The sequence below is a fragment of the Phascolarctos cinereus genome, unplaced genomic scaffold, assembly GCF_003287225.1.
Source record: "Phascolarctos cinereus isolate Bilbo 61053 unplaced genomic scaffold, phaCin_HiC Scaffold_726;HRSCAF=1367, whole genome shotgun sequence".
Taxonomy (NCBI): domain Eukaryota; kingdom Metazoa; phylum Chordata; class Mammalia; order Diprotodontia; family Phascolarctidae; genus Phascolarctos; species Phascolarctos cinereus.
The window spans coordinates 184,332,543-184,359,515 of NW_027556098.1; the positions used below are offsets into that span (position 1 = coordinate 184,332,543).

The 26,973-nt window shown below is 36.7% G+C and overlaps 1 protein-coding gene across 1 annotated transcript in view; it reads right to left on the bottom strand.

The window, feature by feature from the left end:
• PLCL1 (phospholipase C like 1 (inactive)) overlaps positions 1-26,973 on the bottom strand; it is a 415,950-nt gene that overhangs the window by 63,051 nt on the left and 325,926 nt on the right. Inside the window, 3 exon segments of the mRNA XM_020993598.2 lie at positions 16,377-16,556; positions 16,559-16,582; positions 19,872-22,343. Of these exon segments, the coding sequence (XP_020849257.1) occupies positions 16,377-16,556; positions 16,559-16,582; positions 19,872-22,343 (2,676 nt within the window).

Genomic DNA, 26,973 nt, shown 5'->3' on the forward strand with positions numbered 1-26,973 from the left:
CATGTGGGTAAGGGAAATATTCCTGCTCAAAAAATGTTCCAAAGCCTCAACCATAAGCCAAATAAATGACATTGTAGATGTCTAGAATCACAGAATGCAAAGCTGGATGAAACAAATATCAAGGCTTGGGGCAGCTAAGTGGCACAGTGGATAGAGCACCAGCCCTGAAGTCAGGAGGACCTGAGTTCAAATCCAGCCTCAGACTAAACACTTGACACTTACTAACTGTGTGACCCTGGGCAAGTCACTTAACCCCAATTGCCTAAAAGCAAAAAAAAAAAAAAAACCAAATATTGAGGCCTGCCATCTAATTCTAGAGAAGAGGACACTGAGGTCCAGAGAGGCAAAATTACAAAATAATTCTGCTTTTATTTTTTAAATGTTGAAAAAACATTATTAAACCTAAAAAAAATACAATTGACTTTAATTATGTGGCTTGCCTAAGGTCAAATAGTCATTGGCAGAGCTACATATAGGACCTAGGTCTTCTGAACTCCAAGCCCAGTATTGCTTCCATTGCACATCATGACCCAACTTCCCTTCTGGTAGAATGTGAGTTCCTTGAGGGCAGAAACTGCCTCGTTTTTCTGTTTGTGTCTGTAGCACAGTGAATGATCAATAAATATTTGTTGTTTTATTGACTGATTCTTTGCTTTACATAGACCCACAAGAAAACTAATATATGAATATAGCCTTGGAGTTAGCATTCCTTAAAGAATGTTCTATTCAGCATTAGAAGTAAAAAGCAATATATAGAAGTTAAAATGAGGCAAAAATTAGACCTGCTCAGTTATGGCTAGAATGGGCTGCCTCAGGACAGAGTAGGATCTCCCTCATTGGAGGACTGCAAATTAATAATAATAATAATGATGATAATAATAATAATGATAAAGTTAAACAAGTAAGGTAAAATTCAGATTGTGTAGAGCCTTAACAGCTGGTCCCAAAATGGGAGCTGTTGAAGGTTGTTAAACAAAGGAATGGCCTTATGGAAGTGATGTCATAGTATGTGCCTTTATGGTTTAAGCCCCTGGATTGACTGTGCCATTATTCCAGGTAAAGATAAAGAAGAAGCAGGTAAATATGGGAAAAATTTGGGAGATGAGACTGAAATTCAAAAGAACATTAGTAATTTAGAGAAATGGTCTGGATGACCATGGTGGGCATATTAAAGTGGAGATTCCTTTTAGATATGGGTTAAACCAGATGGTTAATGAGGTATCTTCCAACTCAAAAATTCTGTGATTCTGTGGAGGGGAAGCTTGAAGTATTATCTAACCTGTCTCTCTATATTTGGACACAACCATAACTAAACCATCATTCTACAACTTGTTTTGGAAAAAAAAAACTCATCTCAAATCCATTTTCCTTTGGGTTGCCCTGAATAACTAGAATAACTACATATTCATAAATATATAATTATTAATGACTTTCTTGCATATAAATACCTATCATCACTCAAATTTCTCTTCTTGGAGCTAAATATTGCCCATTTATTTAGCCTTGCTTATGAAGAGTCATCTTTAATTCTTCAGTCTGTATTAGGTTTCTCTGTCCTACCTCTCCAAATTCTCCATATCACCTGAAATTGGTTAAAAAACTCTGATACAGGTTTCAGTTGTGTTGCATGTAGTGGAAGGATTATTTCCCATGTCCATATCATTATGCTTGTCCTTTGGAGTCCAAATGTCTTTATCATTTTTGTACACTATTAAGACACTTCTAATGCCTAGATTTTTAGCTACAATTTTACATAGTACTTAATTCCATGTCATATTATATATATATATATATGTGTATGTGTGTGTGTGTATGTGTATATATACATATATATATATATTGTGTGTGTGTGTGTGTGTGTGTGTGTGTGTGTGTGTATACACACAAAGTAGCTCGGCATAATAGAGAACTCAAGACAGCCAAGAAGATGGGCTTCACTTCCACATACTGGTTCTGTGATCCTGGTTATGACTTTTACCTCTCCATGCCCCAAAACATCTAGGAATATATGGTGTTGCTCTTCACTGGTAAAGGGAGCATGTCACTGGCAGCTCCCTACACAAATGAAATCACAGGTTTGGTCAAGATATATAGATCAATAGATAAGGAATAGACCCAGCCAGTTGTTGTTTATTCATCTCAGTTATGTACAACTCTTCATGACCCCATTTGGGGTTTTCTTGGCAGAGATACTGGAGTGGTTTGCCATTTTCTTCTGCAGCTCATTTTACAAATGAGCAAATTGACGCAAACAGGGTTCAGAGTCACACAGTGAGGAAGTATTCAAGACCAGATTGAAACTCAGGAAGATAAGCCTTCCTGATTCCAGACCTGGGGTCTCTACTGTACCACCTAGCTATCCATATGACTATTTATTTTAGGCTATCTATATATCTGTTTATCTGGATTGTGTGCATGTGTGTCTGTATGTTAGGGAATGAGTGTGTAATTTGCATTTCTCACTTCCTAAGATATAGATGGGTCAAATCTAAACTCTAAATCTTCCTTTGAAGGATAACAGCTCTCTGTGTAACTGTTTAAGTAGGTTTTTTTTTGTTAAAATTCCTACAAAAATTTATTTCATCTATTCCTGACCATTTCTCTAAATTACTAATGTTCTTTTGAATTTCAATCTCACCTGCCAAATCTTTCCCATATTTGCCTGCTTCTTCTTCTTTATCTTTACCTAGAATAATGGCACAATCAACCTAGGGGCTTAAACCATAAAGCTACTTAATATGCCATCACTTCCATAATGCCATTCCTTTGTTTAACAGCCTTCAATAGCTCCCACTTTGGGACCAGCTGTTAAGGCTCTACACAATATGGACTTAACTTTACTTCTTCAACTTTATTTAATGCTACTCATTAACACACACATACCCCTCCTCCACAGTAGGCAAATTAGTCACTATCCCAAGGAAACAGAAAATAACTATTTTCAGCCTCCATGACTGCTTGTATTGTCCTCACTTTTTCCTGGAATGCCACAAATTATCTCTTTTATTCCTTCCTATTCCACAAAATTTTTCCTGACCACTCCAGAGTGATTCTCAGAGAATCTCAGAAGTGGGAAAAAAAAAACCCTTAGCTGTTATCTAGTATCTGAATAGGAATCCCTTCTACAACCTCATTGACCAATGGGCAATATGCCTTTGCTTGAAAATCTCTAGTGAGAAGGAAATCACTACCTGCACATTCCATTACTTACTAAGAAGTTTTATCTTCATATTGACCCAAAACCTTCCTCTCTGAAACTTTCATTCATTGCTCCTAGATATAGGTTCTGAGAACAAGCAAGACCAGCCTAATTCCTCTTCCACATGACAGGCCAGCAAATGGATGAATACAGTGATTATTCCATTTCCTCCCTACCTTCCATCATAAGCTTTATTTTATCCATGTTGAGCATTTCCAGTTCTTTCAGGTCCCATCGTCATGCCTTCTAGATGCACTCCAGCTTATCCAGGTCAGTGATAAACTGTGACAACCAGCACTGAGCACAGATACTCCAGATCTGATCTGTCCAGAGCTGAATACAACAACTATCACTTTCCTAATTCTGAAAACTAGGTTTCTGTTAATGCAAGTTTTGCTTGCATTAAATTTTGTTTTATTTCCATTTCACAGCATTGGCTCATGTTTGGCTTTCAGTACATGAAAAACACCCAGGTTTTTTTTTCCCCACATAAGTGAGATCACCATCCTTCTCTATATTATAACAAGAGTATAGTACTTTTCATTTGTCCCAATTAAATTGTCCTAAACAATTCACTCTATCATCCTCACACGTCAAGAGTACTTTGAATCTTCATTATGATATCAATTAGCTATTACCCCACACTTCCTGTCATCTGATAAGCATGCCATCTAAGACTTCATCCAAAATACTGACAAAGAGGTTAAACAAAAAAGAATTGAGGAGAAAACCCCACCTCTCTCAGGTAGATATTGATTCATTCATTATCATTCTTTGGGGTCTGGTCATTCAACCATATAGAAGAAGGAACAATGATACATGAACTGAATGTGAGTATTCTTAAGTATGATTTTTAATTAATTTTCTTGCTGTTAGAGATCATGGGTTAAGAAAGACTACAACTCCATAATTAGTTCAGGAATAAATAGGGGTAAATATTCAATAAAAAATTTCCTTTGCATAACATTTAGCAAGAAAACACCTGACACAAACAATGCTTTAAGGTTTGCAAAGCACTTTATATGTCTTATATCACCTAATGAATACAGACAGTTCAACCTTTATCTTGTTATATATTTTATTCTTTTGGATACAAGCATGACAGGTATAAAAAAAAATCACTAAGCAGATATTTATGTGGCATGAACCAAAGAAAAAACTCCTTCGCATTATTGCTTGAGGGATATATGTTGCATTGAATCTTTATTTGTCTTGAATGAAATATTTTTTGTAAGCATAATATTTCTCATACACTAAAACCCAGTTGCCACATGGAATCACCCTTGCTTGCTTGTTTCTTAATGGCTCTTAGGTACCCAATGTTCAAGTAATGCTGGCATCCATTAGAAATTTTTGCCAGTTCTGAAGATGTTTCATCAGCTCCATTACACAGTGTCAAATTGATTTTTGTCAAGAGTCATCTGGTAAGGGTTAGAGGAAGTAGAGATGAGTAGTGGTGATTGGTGATTCCCTGCTGAGGGGTAATGAGGCAGCTATTTGTTGCCCTGACAATAGCAAAAGAGTTCTGCTCTCTTACCAGGGCATGTATCCAGAAAACCTCCCCGGAGGGGAAAGAAAAGGATCAAAGAAAGGATAGGACCTCTGCCCAGAGTAGTTAGGACCATGATAATGGACAACAGACAGCAGACATAGCTACTCAACTCTAATTTTGCTATTTTCTCTACCGGAAAGAATCATTTTTTTTAGACAGAAAAGAATAGAATCAAAATGGCTTAAAAAGGAGTTGAATTCAAAGACAAGTGAGGGAGATTGTAAGAGATCATGGAAGTCCCAGATAAACTATATATCAGAGCATTTAAAAAACTGGCAGATATCATTGCTGAACCATTGTGAATGATATCATAGAGAATAAGAGGTGTGCCAGAGGACCGAAGAAAGACAAATGCTGTCCCTATTTTCAAAGGAGGAAAAAGATTGAGATTAGAATCTGGTGAGCTTGACTACTTCCTGGAAAAATTCCAGAATATAATAAAGGAATGGTTTTTGGACCATTTAAAAAAGGAAAGTATGATCAAAGAGAGTTAATCAAAAGTTTATATAAAACAGACTAGGCCAGGCTAATTCTATTTCCTTTTCTAATAGGTTTGTTAAAAAGGAAAACCAAGGAAATGCTACACCTATAATTTACCTAGATTTTAGCAAAGATTTGATGTAGTCTTCTGTGTTATTATTATGGACAAGATACAGTGCTATATGCTAAAAGACAGTATGGTTCAAAATTAGTTTGATAACCAGACCAAAAGAATAGTCCCATGTTTACTTTGAAGAAGGTCTTTAGTGTGGTGACCTCGGGATCCAGGCTTGCTCTTCTGCCTAGAATACAGCAGGTGTTTAATAAATGCTTGTTTATTAATTGACTAGTTTTAAGTGACTTAGGTAAACTACAGATGGTATGTTTATCTGATTGGTAGATGACATCAACATGATCACCAACACAAGCTTGGATGGAACCTGGCCTACTGCTGGAGCTGACAAGGGAAATGACCCAGGTAGCTGAATTTTGTTTTGGGTCACATCTCAATCTCCTTTTTACTTCCTTTCAATTATCAATATTATTTGAGGAGAAAGAAAACTTTGAATCAACTCATAGAGAAGAGTTTGGAGCAACGTTTCTTCTCTGGACACACAGTGTTTGCTCAGGAGAAAAATAAGCATATGTTTGGATGACTACATTGTCTTTATTTTTCACATTTATTTATCTAAACATCTGTTGTATTGTCTTTTTTAAGGAGGGTAGAGTCTTGCAATCTAACTAGCTCTCTTATTAATTAATGCTGTGCCATTTATCTCTTTGGACAATTTTAAAAAACACTGTCCATACATTCTGTATCAATGAAACATCTGGAACTATAAAAAGAGGGAAAAAATGCATGTGACAATGCAAGGAAGCAGAGTTAACACAGTGCGTACCAGTCAGGAGCCAAAAACAACAACAGAAAAATAGAATGCTGGATCAAATCAAAATCAAGTAAGACAAAATGTAACGGGGATATTTTGTGTGTGTGTGTGTGTGTGTGTGTGTGTGTGTACATATATATATGTGTGTGTGTGTGTATACATATATATGTGTGTGTGTATACACACATATATACATATACATATACATGTTATGTGTGTGTTTGTATATGTGTATGTGTATGAGGAGGGAGACAGAGAGTCTTAAAATCAGGTCCAAGAAATTAATTTTATAATTACAAGGTGATATATAGCTAGACAATAGTTTGTCTAAAAAAGATTGGCAGTTTTCATATCCTGAAATCTCAAATGAGTTGAAAGTGTGACACAGCATTTATCAAAAAGCATTTATTAATTGTTTAATCTGTGCAGAGAACTGTGCTAGGTGCTGTTATTATCCCCATGTTATAGATGAGGAAACTGAGGCAGATAGAAATGAACTAACTTGCCCAGGTTCACACAGCTACTAAGTATCTAAGACCCACTCCAGACCCAGAGCTTATTGCATCACCCCACTCCATTAGATAGCAATTTACTCATTTTGAGAGTTTTCCAGGAATACTCATTCCCCAGTTCCCTCCTAATGACAAGATAAAAGATTCAGACACACTGGGTCCATGTATTATAGCTTGTTTTTATTTGTTCTGTATCTTCAGAAAATCTTTTACTTCCATCATAATAAAACTTTAACTTCTGTGTTAATGTTCAAGGATACAATCTAGAAATCACCTGCAGAAATTGCTTTGAAGTTATTTGTTTACAGCTACAAACACCCTTTAACTACTTAAACTTTTGGTCAATTTACCCGACACTCTTGACTCAAGAAATAGTTTACATATTAATTCAAACACAGAAAATAACAAGGAACCTAACAAGGGTTCCCTGGCCGTGCATCAAGAAACATCCTACACTACAGCTAACAGGATTGAAATCAAAATGTCAACCTTTAAAAAAGAAAAAAATTGAGGAAAATCATTCAACGATATTTATAAACATCAGCCAGCAAATCCACTGAGCCTTGTCTTATTGGTTGCTATTGATGCAAAAGATGTGATCATGATCACAACATTGGAGGGGGTTAAACTCAAGTTAGGGAGAGAAAACATCATTTGCACCATTCATCTTATGTTTATAAATGTTAGCACAGGATAAGGGTCTCTGAGGCATAGAGGACTTTTTGTTAGAACTGGAATAGGACTAGGATTATTATCTTTTAGGGAATCTGAGTAGGGGAGGGAAAGAATAGGCAGTCTTCAAAGTAAAGTAGATAGATAGATAGATAGATAGATAGATAGATAGATAGATAGATAGATAGATAGATAGACAGATGAATGATAAATAATTGATAGATATTTGATAGATGATTGATAGACAGATATAGGATAGATGATGATAGTATTTGTGTCAAGTATCTCAGCCTAATTACAGGGATGCTTAATGTTCAGAATCATATAGACACATCATGCATTTTCAGAAAAGAATTTTATCCTATGAGGAAACTGGATTTAACTAGGATTAAATGAGACAAAAAGAGAAAGAGGAGAATAACTTGGCACCAGAATATTCTTAAGGATAATTTCATGCTATATAATTCTTGCACAGTTGAGCTGTGTTTGGAGCATGCACAGACCCTTTCCCTCAATGTTTCACACACAGAGTCAAATAAAGCAAATCTGAATTCTTTTATCATCAGAAGTCCAAGTTGTTCTAAAATCCTGGGAGGGTCACAGTTAACAGGAATCGGTAATGTTAAGAGGTAACAATCATTTGCAATCTTGCGTTGCTGCTATTTATGTAGATGCATGGTTTCTCCATGTAGATTATGAACTCTCTCAGTGTTTTATATCTGGAATTATTATCTAATTCAGGGGTTCTTAACCTGGTGGCCAAGAACTTGCTTTTAAAATATTTTGATAATTGTATTTCAATGTAAGGGGAGGATGGGGTGCCACTGAATCTGTGGTGGTAGATTCCAGAGCTCTCAGTCCACAGATGGTAAAGGAAAGGTACAACTTGTCAGAAGGAGATTACAGGGGACTCTTTGATGGCACTGGGAGCAGGACTCTTTTGTGTTGCCCATCCCCAGTTCTAGGTCACAGTCTCAGGGCAAGAAATAGGCAGGAAAATGAGTAAACAACAAAACAACAAAAAAGAACCTAGCCATAGAAAGTTACTATGGTGACAGAGAAGATCAAAACACAAAACTCAGAAGACAAAAATGTCAAAACAGCTACATGCAAAGCCTCAAAGAAAAATGTGAATTGGTCTCAGCCCCCTCCTCCCCAAAAAACGAATTCCTAGAAGAGCTCAAAAATGAATTTTAAAATCAAATAAGATACGTAGAGGAAAAAATTAGGGGAAAAAATCAGAGTAATAGAAGAAAATCATGAAAAAAGTTGGCAAAGGAGGCACACACACACACACACACACACACACACACACACACACACACAAATACTGAAGAAAATAACAACTTAAAAAAAAGAACAGGCCAAATAGTAAAAGAGGCTCAAAAAACCATTGAAGAACAGATATCCCTGAAGAGCAGAATTGGCCAAGTAGAAAAGGAAGCACAAAAGCTCAAAGAAGAAAATAAAAATAAAAAATTAGAAATGGGCAAGTGAAAGCTAATGACTCCATAAGACATCAAAAAACATTAAAATGAATTTTTTAAAAATGAATAAAATGTGAACTAGATCATTGAAAAAACAATTGACCTGGAAAATAGATGGAAAGCCACGATCACAAAAAAGAACCTACAAATCATCTTTCATCCTAGATCCAGAAGGTAAAATAGAAATTGAAAGAAACCACTGATCACCTTCTGAAAGAGATCCCAAAATGAAAACTCCCAAATTCCAGAGCTCCTGGGTCATGGAGAAAATATTGCAAGCAGCCAGAAAGAAGCAACAAATATTGTGGAGCCACAGTCAGGGTAACACATGATTTAGCACCTTCTACAATAAAGGATCAGAAGGCTTGGAATATGATATTCCAGAGGCCAAAGCAGATAGGATTACAACCAAGAATCACCTACCCAGCAAAACTGAACATAATCATTCCAGGGGGAAATGGATATTTAATGAAATGGAGTAATTTCAAGCATTTAATACAAAATTTGACTTTCAAATACAAGACTCAAGAGAAGCATAAAAAGGTGAAAGAGGCTCAGATTCTTAAGAACCTAGCTCACAAATGTTCAGATTCCTTGACAGTCTGGCCAATATGGTGGATCCTTAAAAAATCTTGTCTTTGGCTGAAAGAAGGCTTGGGTGATTTCAGGGTTCCAGCATCCCTGAACCTCTAGACCTCATCATATGGTTTCCTGCACCAGGAAATACTGCCTAATACCAGGCTCTTCACCAGCCAAGACTGGAAGGTACATAAGCCTTCCCCTCCCCCTAATCCCTTTCTTGCCCTGCAGTTGGTGGATTTCCAAGCAACTAAGAAAACTTGGCTTGGAAGTGCTTTTTGGGCCTGACCTCTCAGGTCCCATTAGGTCAGACATCTCAAACTCAGCCTGACACTCTCAGGCTCTCAGTCCAGGGGTTCTGTTCAAGGCCATGGATCTGGGTACACCTTCAGACTCCCTATCTGGAAGCACAGGCCCAATCCTCTCAATTTTCTCCATGCTAGAGAATTGGGAAAACTTCAGGTACTTTTTTGGTCTTTTATTTTTGTTTCTTTCCCAAGGCTTATTCCCAAATCCTCCTTTAAGGAGGGAGGGACTTCCAGCCCCAATGCCGGCAAAGGGTCAATACTCTTCAATTCCCAAAGACTCATCTTTTACAAAATTGGGAAAAAAATTTAGTTTCCCTAAAGAAGAAAAGGCTGGTGTTCTTTTGCAACATGTTTGGCCTCAGTGTCACCTGGAAAATTACAAGGCATGGCCCATTTTGGGGAAATTGCAGCAATATACTCTCTCAGAGTTAGAACGATATTGTAGCAGAGAAGGAAAATGGGTGGAGATTCTCTACATAATGACTTCTGTCGAACTTTCTCGTAACCTCATTCTCAGAAAAGATTGTAGGATGCTCATAGCTAGAGCTACCCCACAAATGGGGAAGGGGGATCAACTAGACTTTTTGGATGACCCTTTTATGGCCCCCAGTGCTAGAGCATCCCCTCTTCCCATCCTCCATTAACACCACCTCCCCAGCTCCTATCTCCACCTCATTCTCCCCTGGCCCCTCCTGTTTCCCATGTTCCCCCAGAAGTGTGGGAGACAGTTGAGCTAATTGTTTGGGATCAGGGAATTCCTGGGCGAGCTACTCATGCCACCCCAGCCGTTGTTCACCTGTGAGACCCTAAAGTACCTAATTTTGGTCTTATTGCTAATCCCTTTTATGACTCTACTTCAAGTCCCTGACTCACTCCCTTTAGAGTGGGGCCCTGACAAGCTAAAACTTTTGAGACATTGAAAACTAAATTGACCACCGCTCCAGCATTAGTTCTACCCAATCCAGAAAAATCTTTCACCCTGTATGCTGGTGAAAAGAGAGGAGAGGTTTTGGGAGTCCTGACCCAGTTCTTAGGACCTGACCCCAGACCAGTTGCTTATTTTTCAAAACAATTAGACTCTGTGGCTGCCAGATGGTCTTCATGCCTCCAAGCAGTGGCCACAACAGCCATTCTATTTAAAAGTCATTTGACTGGCAGTAAGTTAGAAGCCATCCAACAAGACTGTCGTGCTTGCCTAACTTGTATCCAGAGACTCTGGAATATACCTGTGAATCCTTGGAGGACCTCAAGCTACTGTTTGGAAAGCCCCCAGCCCCCTCCACTGGACAGGTGGACAAAAAGAGCTGAAATCCTACATGCTTTTTTCCTTCTATGTTTTTACCTTGTCATAGTCATCTTTAATTCCCTCCAGGGAAATTGTCTTTTCTCTATACTCCTTTTGTGGCTGTTTGGTCCTTGTTTGTTTAACCTCCTTGCCAGGTTTGTCTCCTCCAGGGTCCTAGTCATCAACTCCCAGATGATTGCTCAGGCTACCAACCTCCAACTGAGTCCAAGGTTTTCTAGCCCACTGGTACTGAAGTCTGACCACTTGAACAGGACCTAGAGAGGCAGGGACAGCTCTACGCCTCTTGCCAGTAGGAAGCACTTTCAGAAGCCGAGACCTTCACCCCTTGCCCCAAAAGAATTTGTGTCCCATTTGTTTGAGGGGGGAATGATGAGATATGAGCCAAAGCCAAGACCTTTGCCCCTTACCCCAAAAAGAATTTGGGTCCCATTTGTCTAAGGGATTCTCCTTGAATTCTCCTACTTGATCAAGGAGGTCTTTGGCATTCCCCTGGGGCTATAGTCTCATCAACTGGCCTTTTGTGGTCCCCTATGCCCAATCTGCCAATTCTGTTACCCTTAACCTAGCCTAGCCCTCCATTGTCTTACCTCCCTACGGCCCCTGGCTACTTCCCACCCTTGACCTTTTCTAGAGCCCATTTTAGAACTCCCAGTCACTCCCATCAATATCCTTCCTAGCTCTCTCGCACAGTCTTTCTCCCACAGTTTGTCTCCATTAAGGGGCTCAGATTTCTTAAGAATTATTACTAGCCAATAACTCACAAATGTTCAGATTCTTTAAGAATCTGGCCAATATGGCAGATCCTTAATAAACCTTGTCTTTGGCTGAAAAAAAAAAGGTGAAAGAGAAGTTCTAAGGAATTAAATTATTTTTCTCCCTACATGGGAAGATGATGCTTGTAACTCCTAAGAACTTTCTCATTATTAGGTCAATTAGAAGGAATATATGTAGACAGAGGGCACAGATGTGATTTGACTATGATGAGATGATATCCAAAAAAATAAAAATAAGGGTGAGAAAGTGGGATGCACTGGAAGAAGGGGAAAAGGAAGGTACAGTGGGGTAAATTATCCCTCATAAAAAAATACCAGAAGAGCTTTGATAGTGGAAGGGAAGATTGAAGGGTGGGTATCAGGAATACTTAAACCTTACTCTCATCAGAATTGGTTCAAAGCAGGAATAACATACAAATTCAGGCATAGAAATCTGTCTTACCCTACAGGGAACTAGATGGAGAGGGGGATAAGAGAAAGAGAGGGACTGATAGAAGGGAGTGGGGATTGGGTGAGGTAGTGATCAAAAGCAAGACACTATTGAGGAAGGACAGGGTGAAAGAAAAGAAAGAGAAGGATAAACCAGGAGAAAAAGTAGGATTGAGGGAAATAATCCAGTTAATAATCATAACTGTGACTGTCAATGGGATGAACTCACCCATAAAACAGAAGTGGATAGCCAAGTAAATTACATGATTTAGACATAAAGGGTTATACAGTAAGCAAATTAGGGGGAGCATGAAATAATTTATCTGTCAGATCTATGGCTAAGGGAAGAATTTATGACCAGAGATACTATTACAAGATGTAAAATCAATAAGTTTGATAGCATTAGATTAAAAAGGTTTTGCACAAACAAAACCAAGCAACCAAGATTAGAAGGAAAGCAGAAAACTGGAGGGGGGAAGGGGGGAGTTTTTAGGCAAATTTCTCTGATAAAGACATCACTTCTCAAATATATAGAGATCTGAGTCAAATTTATAAGAATAGAAATCATTCCCCAATTGATAAATGGTCAAAGGATACGAATATGCAGTTTTCAGTTAAAGAAATCAAAGTTATTTAGAGTCATGAAAAAATGCTCTTAATCACTATTGATTAGAGAAATGCAAATTAAAACAACTCTGAGGCACCACCTCACACCTATTGGATTAGCTAATATGACAGAAAGAGAAAATGATAAATGTTGGAGAGTATATAGGAAAATTCGGACACTAATACTCCACTGTTGGTGGAATTGTGAATTGATCCAACCATTCTGGAGGACTATTTGGAACTAAGCCTAAAGGATTATAAAACTGTGCATACATTTGGCTCAGACATTCCACTACTGGGTATGTATCCCAAAGAGATTTTTTTAAAGGAAAAGGTCCCATATATACAAAAACATTTATAGTAGCTCTTTTTGTGACGGTAAAGATTTGGAAATTGAAGGGAAGCTCATCAATTGGAAAATGGCTGAACAAGTTAAGGTATATGATTGTTATGGAATGATACTGTGCTATAAGAAATGATGAACAGGATGCTTTCAGAAAAACCTGGAAAGAGTTACATGAACTGATGGCAAGTGAAGTGAGCCAAACAGGAGAACACTGTACACAGTAACAGCAACAGTGAACAATGATCAACTGTGAATGACTTAGCTATTCTCAGCACTATAATGATCTAAGACAAATGTGAAGGATTTGTGATGAAAAAGAAAGAACTGATGAAGTCTGAGTACAGATTGAAGCATACTTTTTTTTTTACTTAACGTATTTTCTTGTTTTGGGTTTGGGGTTTTTTTTGTCTGTGATTTCTTTCACAACATGACTAATATGGAAATATATTTTGCGTGACTGCACATGTATAATCTATATCAAATTTCTTGCCCTCTCAATGACAAAGGAGGGGAGGAAGGACAGGAGAAAATTGCGAACTCTGAATTTCAAAAAAAATGAATGTGAAAAACTGTTTTTACATGGAATTGGAAAAAATAACTTATTAATCTTTTTAAAAGGACCATTAAGATGACAAAAATCATTAATGCTACTGGCTTTTAAGCTCCTTAAGGGTAGGAACTATCTTTTGTCTCTTCTTTTATCCTTACTTAGCATTTAGCACAGTGCCTGGCATATAGTACACACAGTTAGTTACTCAAAAAGCTTTTATTATGTACTGATTACCTATCCTGTGTTAAGCATTTAGAATACCGAGAACAAAATAGCCCCTGCCCTCAAGGAGTTTACATTCTAAAGAGAGAACAATATGATATCCACCAAGTAATAATAATAATAATACCTAGCTTTTATAAGGGCAGACAGGGGCACAGTGGATAGATTGCTGGGCCTGGAGTCAGAAAGACTCATCTTCCTAAGTTCAAATCTGGCCCCAGACATTTACTAGCTATGTGAACCTGAGCAAATCACTTACCTGTTTGCCTGTTTCCTCATCTGTCAAATGAGCTGGAGAAAGAAATGACAAAACTATTCCAGTATCTTTGCCAAGAAAACCCCAAATAGGGTCACGAAGAGTTGGACTAAACTAAAATGATTGGGGCAGCTAGATGGCGCAATGGATAGAGCACTGGCCCCAGGAGGACTTGGATTCAAATCCAGTCTGAGACACATGATACTTACTAACTCTTGTGACCCTGGGCAAGTCACTTAATCCCAATTGTCTTATCAAAAAAAAAAAAAACAAAAAACCTAATTGAATAACAACAAAGCATTTATTAAGTACTACAATATTCCGGGCACTGCACTGCGCTAAGTTCTTTATGAATGTTATTTCATTTGATCCTCCCAACAATCCTGGGAGGCGGGTGCTATTATTATCATATTCATTTTACAATTGAGGAAACTGAGGCAAACGGCAGTTAAATAACTTGCCCGGGGTAATAAGTGTCTGAGGGTGGGATTTAAACTCATATCTTCTTGACTCCAGGCCCAGCACTTGATCTACTGCACCACCTAGCAACCTAGTAGATGAAAGGCACATTGGGAAGAAAGCATTGGTGATACAGGGGTGAGCAAAACTGCCAAAAGTGTAGGTATATTCGTTTTTTTTTTCTTTTGTCAACAAGTTCGTCAGTCAAATCAATAAGGATTTAATTAAGTATTTACTATACTCCAGACACTAGAGATACAAAGAAAATTGTCCTTGCCCTAAAGGAGCTCACATTCTAATGAGGGAGACAACATTTCAATACTTAGGTACATATGAGATCTATAAATAGTAGCTGTATGTCTTCTTGGTAAGAAATGTTCACCTAAGACAGGCAAATATTTTCACAATTATTCCAAAGGGGTCTCAAGAGCATCTACATGGGTGTCTGTGAAGCATGAGGCATAGATGAGGCACAGCAGAATGTATTGCCAAATGTGCCATCCATGTTTACCGCTTGTATAGAAAGATCAATGGGAATGACAAGCAAGACACAGCGATGAGCCTATGTGCTCTCAGTTATGGTTTGGGGCATAAGCTTTGGTTAAGCATGCTGTTCACGGAGTATGAGCTATACTTCTGAAATATTAATGGAACAGTTGATGTTCAGGCTCTGGTTCAGCCGCTAAAACTGACAAACCAGAGTACCAGTTATGGTAAAGTAAAGTGATGGTAACACTAACTTTAGGGTCTGCAATAAAAACAACCAGTCAGCATCCTGATTTCTCTTGGTCTCTTTTTTACCCCAGGACTAGGGGAACTGTTTCCTCCACTTTTCTGAAAGGAATAAATTTTAATTCTTAGCTTGAAAATCAAGTGAAGAAATGAGTGGTTTCCATGGCATCAATTTTGATAGTAACTAGGGGACCTAATGTCTCTGCTTAGATAGCAATTATGCCTATCTACTGCATAATTGACAAAGTCTTTGGTGACAGGAAGAAGGAAAAAGAGGAGGAGAAGAGGAGGAGGAAAAGAGAAGAAGGAAGAAAAAGGAAAAGGATGGGAATAGATTTCATGAGTAATGAGACATGGGGAACAAATAAACTTCTGCCCAAAACTAATGTGAAATTTGGTTTGAATTTTAGTAACTGGATTTTATACTCTTAATTTCTTTTCGTCTTCTTTCTTATTTTGGGGGTCCACGAAACAGTGAATCTTAATTTCAATTCAGAGATTTTGTTCAATATCATTTTTTTAAAACTTCCTCAAATCCTGCAGCATAGTCCCTTGCAGGTGCTTAATAAATGTTTTTCAAATTAAAAAAAAATTTTTAAACAATATTCATTAAGAAGGCTAAGATTTCAAAAAGTTTAAATTCTGAAAATATTTCACTTTAAGTGCATTCAAATCACTACTGAGACCTAAGTTTGTTTCACAATATGTATGTATCAATTTAGTACCAGAAGTTTACAATCAATGCTTCTCCTAACGTTGGTACACAAACAATGTTTTAGCAATAATATCAATAATGTTAGCTTAAATAAAATTTTAAAAAGCTTTACGTTAGGTGGGGGGAAGGGGAATGCCATTTCAACTTGTAGCTGCCTGCATTCTGTCACTGGAATAAGAAGCACCCTCTCATTAACTCAATGAGAAGCATACAGCAAAACAAACACTAACCAGCAAAACTGGTAACACTTTTCCAAACACACGAAGCAATTATAAAAATGTTAGATTAGGAGATAAAATTTCCTACCAGATCATAGGCAGCTAGGACCTTTTTCTGTACATCTGGTATTGTCCCCAGAGGTTCCAGGTAAGGGAAGTTATCTTTCATAATGAGAGAGACAGAGGGTGTATCATCACTGTTTATCAACCGAGAGGACAAAGTCAGCACACACTGTTTCAGGCTGGCAATTGGAGGGAGTCCACACAAAGCTCTTTAACAGATACTATTGCATTCTGTCAGGGAAAAAATGTGCAATGACATTAGATTGTTTAACACATTACATCTACTTTATACAACATCTGTTCTTGATGGATAATTCCATTAAGAACTTTCATAATTCCAAAACAGACTAGACTAATGCAAATTTGAGGTAAATTGGAAAATGGCCAATTTTTTAAAGTAGCAATATTTCAGAGATACATGAATATCTAGTTTATTGCTGCAGTTTATACTTCTCTGATTTAAACAACTCCTCATATTCCATAAGAACAAAGCAAGTCATTTCCAAAGGTCACATTAATGCATTTTAAATCAAATTTCCTTCAAAAAAAGTTTTAAATAATTTTAAACTAACAATAGCTTGTTAATTATAATTTCTTTTATTTTTGCTATGACTACTTGTGGAGGCTATAATTTCACACACAATTTAATTTTGTTCCCATCTCCTTCATAATTATAACAATAACACATAGATTTTACTTTTACCCCAATCAACTTACCATTAGTGGTTGTTCCCTGATATCGCAAGGCAAATGCATTTTTTGAGTTAATTGTATAAAATATATTTTTGGGAATTACCCATATTCCATTCACCCTCTATTATAATCATTAGTATGTGCAGAAGGCATTAGAGCCATCCAGCATCCATCTGACCCCATCAGCTTTTTTGGGGGTAACAAACTAATCATTTACAACCCTTCCCCTTAGTAGTATTTACCTGACCTCTTTCCTGAGCCCATCGCAATGCCTATATACATACATATATATGCATCTATATGTATATAGGTGTGTGTGTGTGTATGTACATGTGTATATGTACACATGCACCAAAATATGCGGAAGGAAGGAAAAACAAAGGAATGAAGGAAGGAAACAATCATTTATTAGATGCCTAATATGTGCCAGGCACTGTGCTAATCACTTTTCAAATATTGTCTCATTTTAGGCTTACAACATCTCCATTTTACAACTGAAGAAACTTAGGCAAATGGAAGTTAAATGACTTCCCGAGGGTCATTCCACATCCAGTGGGTATCTGAGGCTAGATCTGAATTTGTCTTCCTTACTCTAGGCCCAGTTCTATCTACCATACTACCTAATTGCCATATATACATCTATCTATAGAAGCATAGGTAGATGTATGAACATATGTATGTGTGCATATGCACACACATATACATATATGCCACAATGAAAGTATTGCTATAGCCTCAGGGATTTTTATATAATATACGTATGTATAGTACATGTATGTATGTATTTAGCATACTAAGTTAAAAGCAATTATTAGTACACACATTATAGTTTTAAAATAAAACTTTCCTGAAGACAGAGACTATATACACTAGAATACTAGAATTATAAAATTTTGAGTTAGAAGAAAGTATAGACCATCTAATTCAACCTTTTCATTTCACAAATGAGGCTGATAAAGGTTGGATGACTTACCCCGAAGACACAGAAAGAATTAGAGTCAAAACCACAACTAGAATACAGGTCTCCTGTTTCCATCTTTCTTTCCTTCCTTCCTTTCTTCCTTCCTTCTTCCTTCCTTCCTTCTGTACAGTTTACTACTCTATCACACTATTTCCTTTTTCTCTTTCGTGATAGAGAGCAGTTCTTAAACCACATAAGTTTCTCACATATTAAATGAAAGTGATTGATGCCAATTTCCAATCTACGATTTCTGTACGTAATAACAGAATGCTAGAACTAGAAGGGAACATAAAAAGCAAATAATACCTTTAATTAGAACACCTTTTTTTGATAGCCACAAATTTGTTGACCAGTCTCTTCTACTGAAGCTTATTTATATAAACTACTATATTTAGGTTGTATACATAGATTATCATCCTATGATCTAATATTTCACATGTAATGTTGGTTCTTCTCATTTATACTATTGCAGAATAAACCAATAAGAAATGCTAACATTGGCCTCAAGGATTTAAAAGAAGAGTCAATGCATTTTTATACTTCCTTTAAACAGGAAAAATAATTATACACTGTATATAGTAGGTTTTTAATTGATAGAATAGAATTCTCAAACTAAGTATATTCAAAATATTCATGTATGATGTTTCTTTGATATTTCCACCTAACTGCTAAAATTCTGTTGGCTTAAGTCTGCTTCTAACATTTATTAAGTAAATTATGATAAAATATGGTGCTGGAAAATGAACAACTAGTAACATTTATAGTATTTTTCCATCATTTCTCTCATTCAACAGTCTGGGACTTCTCAGTAACTTCAGCAAAATATTGCTCTGCATAAGAGTGTTTGGAAAAGTATACTGAATTCTTTTTAAATTTCAGCACTAATAGGAGGAAACAGAAGTAAACATAATCCAAGAGAATGAGCAATTTCCCAAATATGTATTCTTTATTATGGTATGTGCTTTATAGGTAGGTCTGCTTGGGGAAATTAATTCCAAATAAAACAGTGACACTACCCTGATGAATGACTCAGGTAAAGGAAACTATCTTGTTTCTCAACCTTTCCTCCCTTATCAAATCCTCCATAAAACCCACTTTAAAAATCTGATTTTCATAATGATTACTCTGAAGACTTCTCTCTTCTGAACTATCCAGGAAGCATAAGATAGAGCTGTGTTTTTGTTTCATAGGTCTTCTCTGAATAAAAATAAAGGGATAGAGTAGAAATTTGCTTTTTCTAATGAACAGAAATCTATATTTTTCTCCCTCCCATCTTCCACTCAACTGGGAAAAAGTGAAAAAAATATATTGTAACAAATATTCATAATCAATCAAAACAATTTCCCCCAAATTTTTATATTTTATATTATATATATATGTGTGTGTGTGTGTGTGTGTATATATATATGCAGGAAGTATATACATATAAACATATGTCATCCATATATTCATTATTATTGTGTATATTTCTATTTACATATCTATATCATGTAGATAGACAGATAGATATAGCACTTTAAAAATCTTATATAAAAGCTGGCTAGTTCATAGTAGTGGTAATAACATATTATTGTTATTATTTCTTAAGAAAGAATTCAATTGGGGCAGCTAGGTGGCACAGTGGATAAAGCACCAGCCCTGAAGTCAGGAGAACCTGAGTTCAAATCCGGCCTCAGACCAGACACTTGACACTTCCTAGCTGTGTGACCCTGGGCAAGTCACTTAACCCCAATTGCCTAGAAAAAGAAAGAAAGAAAGAAAGAAAGAAAGAAAGAAAGAAAGAAAGAAAGAAAGAAAGAAAGAAAGAAAGAAAGAAAGAAAGAAAGAATTCAATTAAAAACACAAATGTCATAATGGTAACGTTACCTGCATATTTTCTCTCACATCCGTGGCTTCTCTTAAGGGATGAACAGCTATTTTAAAGATGTCATCTATGGTTTTCAGGCCAACGTTCCTGAGCATGGTGTATTCCCTAACCTTCTTCCCTATTCTCACTGAAAGGCTGCGTTTTGGGGCCTTTCCTCCTCCACTTTGGTTGGTTATTGCTATGTGAACAAAGAGTGTCACGTGCTCCATGATATCTCCCACAAACGAGCGCAAAGGGATGTGTCGATAGCCAGGTTGCAGGCACTCCAATGGTATCGTATATTGTCCTATAAACTCATCACCAATGTAGTCATCATCCAAGACCACAAAACGTATCATGGCAAGCTCAGGCAGGTTTATCTGAAACTCAAAAGTTTCGTCAAAGATAGGATTATCACTGTTTTGCTGCACAGTTTTAGTTCTTTGTTCTGAGCAGTCTGCAGGAATACCATGTATTTCAATACAGACATAGGGGTCTATGACATCCCCTTTGGCACAAGCTCCCTTGGGTTTTGGAAAGTTCTGACCACTGATAATTTTGATATGTAGGACTTGAGGAGAGACTCCTGGAACGATACCCTTTGTATTGGCACTAAAATAAGAGACTTCATCCCGCATGATGGAGGGTCGGAGGACGTATCCACAGCCCCCATTCTGGAGAAACCAGCCTGTATGTAAATCCATCATTGGACCAGGAGTCTGGAAATTCATCGCCACAATCTGACAGCCACAATTCCAGAAGTCTTGGGGGTTCAAATTACTGGAATCTATCCTCATAGCACTTGGGTATATCCTTGATAAGAACCTCTTGTTATAATTTACAAAGTCCTCTGGATATTCGTTGGCAATTCTGCTGGCTTCTGTCTCACTAAATGAGCAGATTTCCCAATAACTTTGGTTCTTCATAGACATTTCAAAATCCCTATATTGGACAGATTTGCATATAGATACCAAATCTGATAGTTCTCTGCAGAGGCATATCAACTTCTGCTCACCATTATAGTCCTCTGACATCCTTTGAGACATTTCAGCTTCCTCATCTTCATCTGTTACTTCCCCTTCCAACATATCCTGGTCAGGAGGCAACTTCTTTCCTTTCACAATTATCTTTCTTTTCAGTTTCTCAGGGGATGGGAGGTAGGCTTCAGATGGCAAAGGTGCTTCAGTGTACAGCTTATTGCCAAAGATCTTTTTCATGTGTTGGGCCATGACTTTCTGCTGTGGTACTGAACAATGAATGCCTAAGCAAAGGATAAGTGGGTATTCAGAAGCCACAAAGGCAAATTTGTTTATTACCTCTACGACACTATGGAAAGAAAGGGGTGTTGTCATGTTGTTACGATTACAAAGGATCGGCTCATTGTCTGGCCCATCACTTACATCAAGTTCTATACTCCTACAGCTCATTTTTAAAGCTCTAACATAGCCATTAATATCAGCAGGTCCCCTGAACTGGTCTTCTATTAGATAAGTGTTATGAGAGGCATTGATATAATAGTGTGATAATGGCTGGGTCATGTCTTGGGCCACCTTTCTTTGCTCAGGATCAAAAACATCACATTCTGGTGACAATAAATACTGGGTAAATCCATCAATTGCAAGGAAACCTTTGAGCCTCCCTTCTTCAGAAAGCTCATACCTTCGAATAATGTCTAAACACATCTCTTCAGTTATATGAGCAACTCCTTGTTCAGCTTCTAAAAACAACATGAGGTCATTGGCATCTAAGTATTCTTTGTTTTTGGATATCTGTACAAGTAAGAAATAAACTTCTGGTCTGGTACAAAGTTCACTAAAAGCTTCACAAAATTCCTCTTTTGTTACTCGGGTGGTTAGTTTCTCTTTGCTCTTCTGGATTTCTTTAAACTTTAACCTGATCTTAGATTCCTTCAAGGTTGGGTTGAGCTGTTTAATTAACTCTACGGATGTGTCTTCTAACATAATCCCATTGCCATCAACATCTGCTGCTTCAAATACTGTTTTTAGCCACATGAACCTGGGTGTATTCTGGCTGCCTTCTATTAAGTCAAGGGGTTGCTTACTTCGAGAAACCAGGTACCGTAAACCAGAAACCCAAATATTTGCTACATCAGCTGAATTGGCAACTAGGTCCAAAGACTCATAATTCTCCCCATGAAGAATAGACAGGGCACAGTCTTCAGAAATCTGGTCGGCAAGTCCGTTGTTTCTAAATGTTTCCGTGTTCTTCCCAAGCCTGATCTCTTTTATAGCAGAAATATCAAGCTTTGCTTTTTCAAGGTCCTTCTTAGAGGGCTCCCAGCGAAGAGCTTGAAGGTCTGTGTCCAGGGTAAAGAAACGGTTGTATATCCGGGAATTGGGACGTACTTTCTTTAGCTCACAGCCAGCCTGCATGAAACTGATACAATCACTTGCACTGCTGATTTTCTTTTCCGATGGCATACTGCTGAATGACACCGTTTTCTTCCTTCCACATTTTTGGTTTGAAGGATCCTGTAAGATAATTGGAAAATGATGAATAAATGTCTTTTATAAAACTGACAAATTCAGGAAAACCTAATTAATTCAGAACTGCCCGAGGTTCACCTTCACAATGTGGGAAAAGGAGGAAGAAAAGGAATGATATAAAGAAGATGAAGGAAAATAAAGGTTATAAACCAACAGATTTTTTTCAAATACCATCAAGCCTTATGTAATTAAAATAAAGTGATACCCTAATTCCAAATTACTCAGTATTAAATCTCAGAAACTTTAACTTGGTAATTTTTGATAATTTAGTTCAACATGCCATATCACTGAAAACAATAAAATTATTTTTCTTCTTAAATGCATTATAAGTAAAACATTTCATTAATTTGGGATAATTTTTTTCCCAAAATTAGTTGAAATTTATGAAATTTTAATGTATATTGATACCTTTCACAGCATTGTATATACAATATGACTTGCTCATATTACAGATCTCTGAAAAAAAATTATCCTCTTATTAAATTACTTTGAAGACTCTAACTATAATCATCCTACCTACCTTTCAAACACAGAACTATGAATTTTCAGTGTGAGAATTGTGATGCTAAACAACTCCCATTAAACGGCTGCTTTTTTGTGTATAATGTATTTTGTGTGTAATGGACTCATAGCCATAACTTATCAAAGAACAGATATATAGATAGCATCGTCTAGTATTATGGGTTAGTCTACTATAACTTAACTTTTGACATTTTCTGCTCTAAAAGATCTCACAGGAATCACTCACTCACTCAATCAATATTTATCATGTACCAAATATGTGACAGACACTGTGCTAAGTGCTGAAGCAACAAATATAAAGAATGAAAAACACTCCCAAGGAACTTCTAGTCTAATGGAGGAGACAAAAATATATAAGTACAAGCAGAATGAACAAAAATACAAAAAATAAAGCAATCTGAGAGTAATAGCAATTTGACAATCTAAAAAAGAAAATCTTTTGATAGCTATATCAATAAAATAGATAAAATTTGCAATCCTATGTATTTTATTTTATGCATTTAAAGTATTTTTCTGTGGGGTCTAAGGCTACATCAGACTACCAAAAGGATTCAGATGCAGAAGAAATTAAAAAGAAGATAGTTCTCAAGCTAAGTGTTGAAGAAAGAGAGGAATACAGTGAGACAGAGGTGAGGATAGAATGTGTTCTAGACACAGAGAATGGCCATGAATACTTATTATGTTGGCATATTATATATATGCATTAATAAAGAACCTCCTAGCCTATTAAACAGATAGTCTTCTGATTTTTTTTAAAACCCAGAAAAGAAAGTCCATTTAATTTATATGTTTCTAGGTACATGAATACCAAAATATAGTGTCTGAAAATGGTCAAAGGGTTAATTACCTCCTGACTTTACCTTACCCATGGCTCCAAAATACAAATCATTGTTCCTTATTCTCTACAGAAAACTATAGTTATAAAAAATGAAAGACTCAGGAAGCTAAATATAAAAAACAATATTGAAACAAGAGGATAAAGTTGAGGGAGAGTCCCATCTGGGTAGGGAAGTGGTCCACAGTACCCCTTGCTGTTTTTAGGGGATATGACTTAGAAGGAAAAAAAAATCTATCATCTCTGAGCTCATCTCTCAGAGTAAAACTTCTCTCACAGATTCTGGCTATTGGAGATTCATCTGGAATTCCCATGGAACTGTAGGCTTGGTAGGATCTCCTAGGCCTGGCAACTTGTAAGCCAGAGGCCAAAACCAGTCAAGCATCAAATCTCATACTAAGCACCATGGAAATGGCTTGTGCATTTGACATGAGATCTTCTGGGGAACGTTGGGAAGGCCAAGAGGCAGATCTCACATAAAACAATATGCACTGAGTCAAAAGGTGGGTGGGTTTGGAGATGTAGGAGTCATCCAAAGTGAGTCAGTGTATATGATATTTTCAATGATCCCAAGCTATTTCCTGGCACACAAACCCATCTTTTCCCCACAATATTCTCCAGTGTTTAAGTGAAGTATGTAAAAGGATATTTCAGATTCAACATTCAATTATCCTAACATACAGATGTTAGAAAAGAAACAAGAACATCTATGTTCTAATTGCAACCCTAGTGATGTATAACTAGGAGAATACTACATCACGGGATTATAGAGCAAAACAAGTAATTATTCAGAGAAGGTGCTACAAATGACAGAAAATGAACAGATCTGATAGGAAATAGCCACTGAAGAGCTCTGAACAGGAGAGAGACATGAACAGTGCTTTGGGAAAACTTATTCGGTGGTTTGCAGAGGATGGGTTGAGTGGGGGAGAGACTGGAAAGAGGGAAACTAATTAGGAGGCTATCACAATAGTCCAAGTGGGATGTGATAAGAGATTTAACCCAGGATGGTAGTAATATGAATGGAGAAAAGAAGACAAATTCAAGAAATGTGACTTTCTTTTGAAAATTTGACTGGGATTTGCTATGTTTTGCTTTCTACTTGATGTCTCTGCTTCATATCGAATGTTGTGTTGTTTAATCAATTTTCAGTTGTATTCTACTCTTTGTGACCCCATTTGGGGTTTTCTTGGCAGAGATACTAGAATGATTTACCATTTCCTTATCTAGCTTATTTTACAGATGAGGAAGTGAGGAAAATAGGGTTAAGTGACTTGCCCAGTCACACAGCTAGAAAGTGTCTGAGGCCAGATTTGAACTCAGGAAGATGAGTCTTTCTGACTCCAAGCCTATCACTCCATCCACTATGCCACCTAGCTGTCTGTTCTCTATGTTGATTATTGGCTTAGCCTTGGTGCTCTTGGTCCAGCTCTACGACCGGCTCACAGAAACCCAGAAATAAGGCCCAAGTCCTTTGAGTAGGGTACAAAGAAAACACAGTTTATGTAAATCTGTACTTATAAAAGGAATAAATTATATTAATGATCTATTAGGAGGATCCGTTATCCCAAAGTGTGAACAGCTCAATGGTATAAATAAATTTATAGGAGGCAGCATTCATTGTGTAGTAAAGGATGTGCCAGAATAGGAGACAGAAGACTTAGGTTTGAGTCCAAGCTCAATCACATACTAGGTGTATGACCCTAGGCAAATAATTTCAATTCTGAGTCTCAGTTTCCTCATCTATAAATGGGGGAAATAATATCATTTGTACTACATATCTTACAAAGTTGTTTTCAGGAAACTGCTTGGTAAACTAAAAAAAAAACATTATATAAATTTGCCTCTTTATCACAAAATATACAAAAAAAAAATACACCAATAATCACTCACAGTCATAGCTAGTGCTATTCAATGAGCATGTAACTATATGCCTAGAACAAATTATCAATCACTTTGAAATCATGTAGAAAAACAGAATTTAAGCATCAATCAACATGGCTTTGTGACAAGCAAATCATACCTTACCAATTGAATTCCTTCTTGTGATTGACAAAGCATAGACTTGTGAACTTTAGAATATATCTAAATCTGCCTAGGCTCTTTGAATTTCTAGAAAGGCTTTTGATTCCTTTTGATTTCAATGTGGCATTATTTACAAAATAAGTGAACAACTATGTTAAAGACAATCCAAATCATATTCTTCAATGACTTGATGTCAACCTACTGGAATTCAGTATTTGGGAATGATTTCCCAAAAGGTTCTCAATAATAAAATCACAGAATCATAGTGTTTCAGAACTAAAAGAGAACTTAAAGATTATTTAGTTTAACCCTCTCAAATTAGAGATGATTAACGAAGGTCCCTAAAGATGAAGTGACTTGTCAAACAGTGTCAATAAATCAAGGGCACAGCTAAGGCTCAAGTCTCCTGCCTTTGTATCCAGAGAGTTTGCTAATACACAATTCTGCTTTATAATTATCTTTATTGATGATCTGAACAAAGGAATCAAGGAAATACTCATCAATTTTGCAAATAATATTCAGCTCAGTAAGTATTTATTAAGCACCTATATCAAATTAGAGCAGCTTATGAATAATGTTTAGAACCACTTAGTACCAGTAATTGTCTCTTTTCTTCATGAATATCTCCCGGAATAAGAATTGTGTTTTTTGCTCAAAGAAAGGGGAATACAATCTCTTGACCAGATCATAGAATCTATGATTCTATAATTTTAATATGACCCCCTTTAGAAAAGGATTTAAAGAGGAATATTTACTTTATGAAAATAAAATAACTACAGAATGATTTTAAAGGACCAGACAATTTTGGCTTATGTCTGTTTCCCATAGATCTAAGCCACATGGCTTCAGACTTACTATTTTCATTGTGTATTTACAATCATCTGTGCTTTGTGAATTATTTTGATTATTAGTATTGATTTTTTTAAATCAGGCAAATTATTTTACCTTTAGGGGATTTTCAAATTTTACTTGTCAACGTTTGAAACACAACATCCTTAAATATTATTTAGTCATAGTGCCAAGCCATTTCCATGGAAATATATCTCTACATTTATAATAGAAGTCATTGGGTAAAAAAGGTTTGATTCAAAGATCTTTGCTATTTTGTAAAACTTATAAATTCCTTAAATGAAGTACATCTCTGACTCATCACCAGCTCCACTAACTTCCGTAGTACTAATTTGTGACTTCAGCAGCTCAAATGTCCTTCTTAAGGAAGAGTTCAAAAGCACC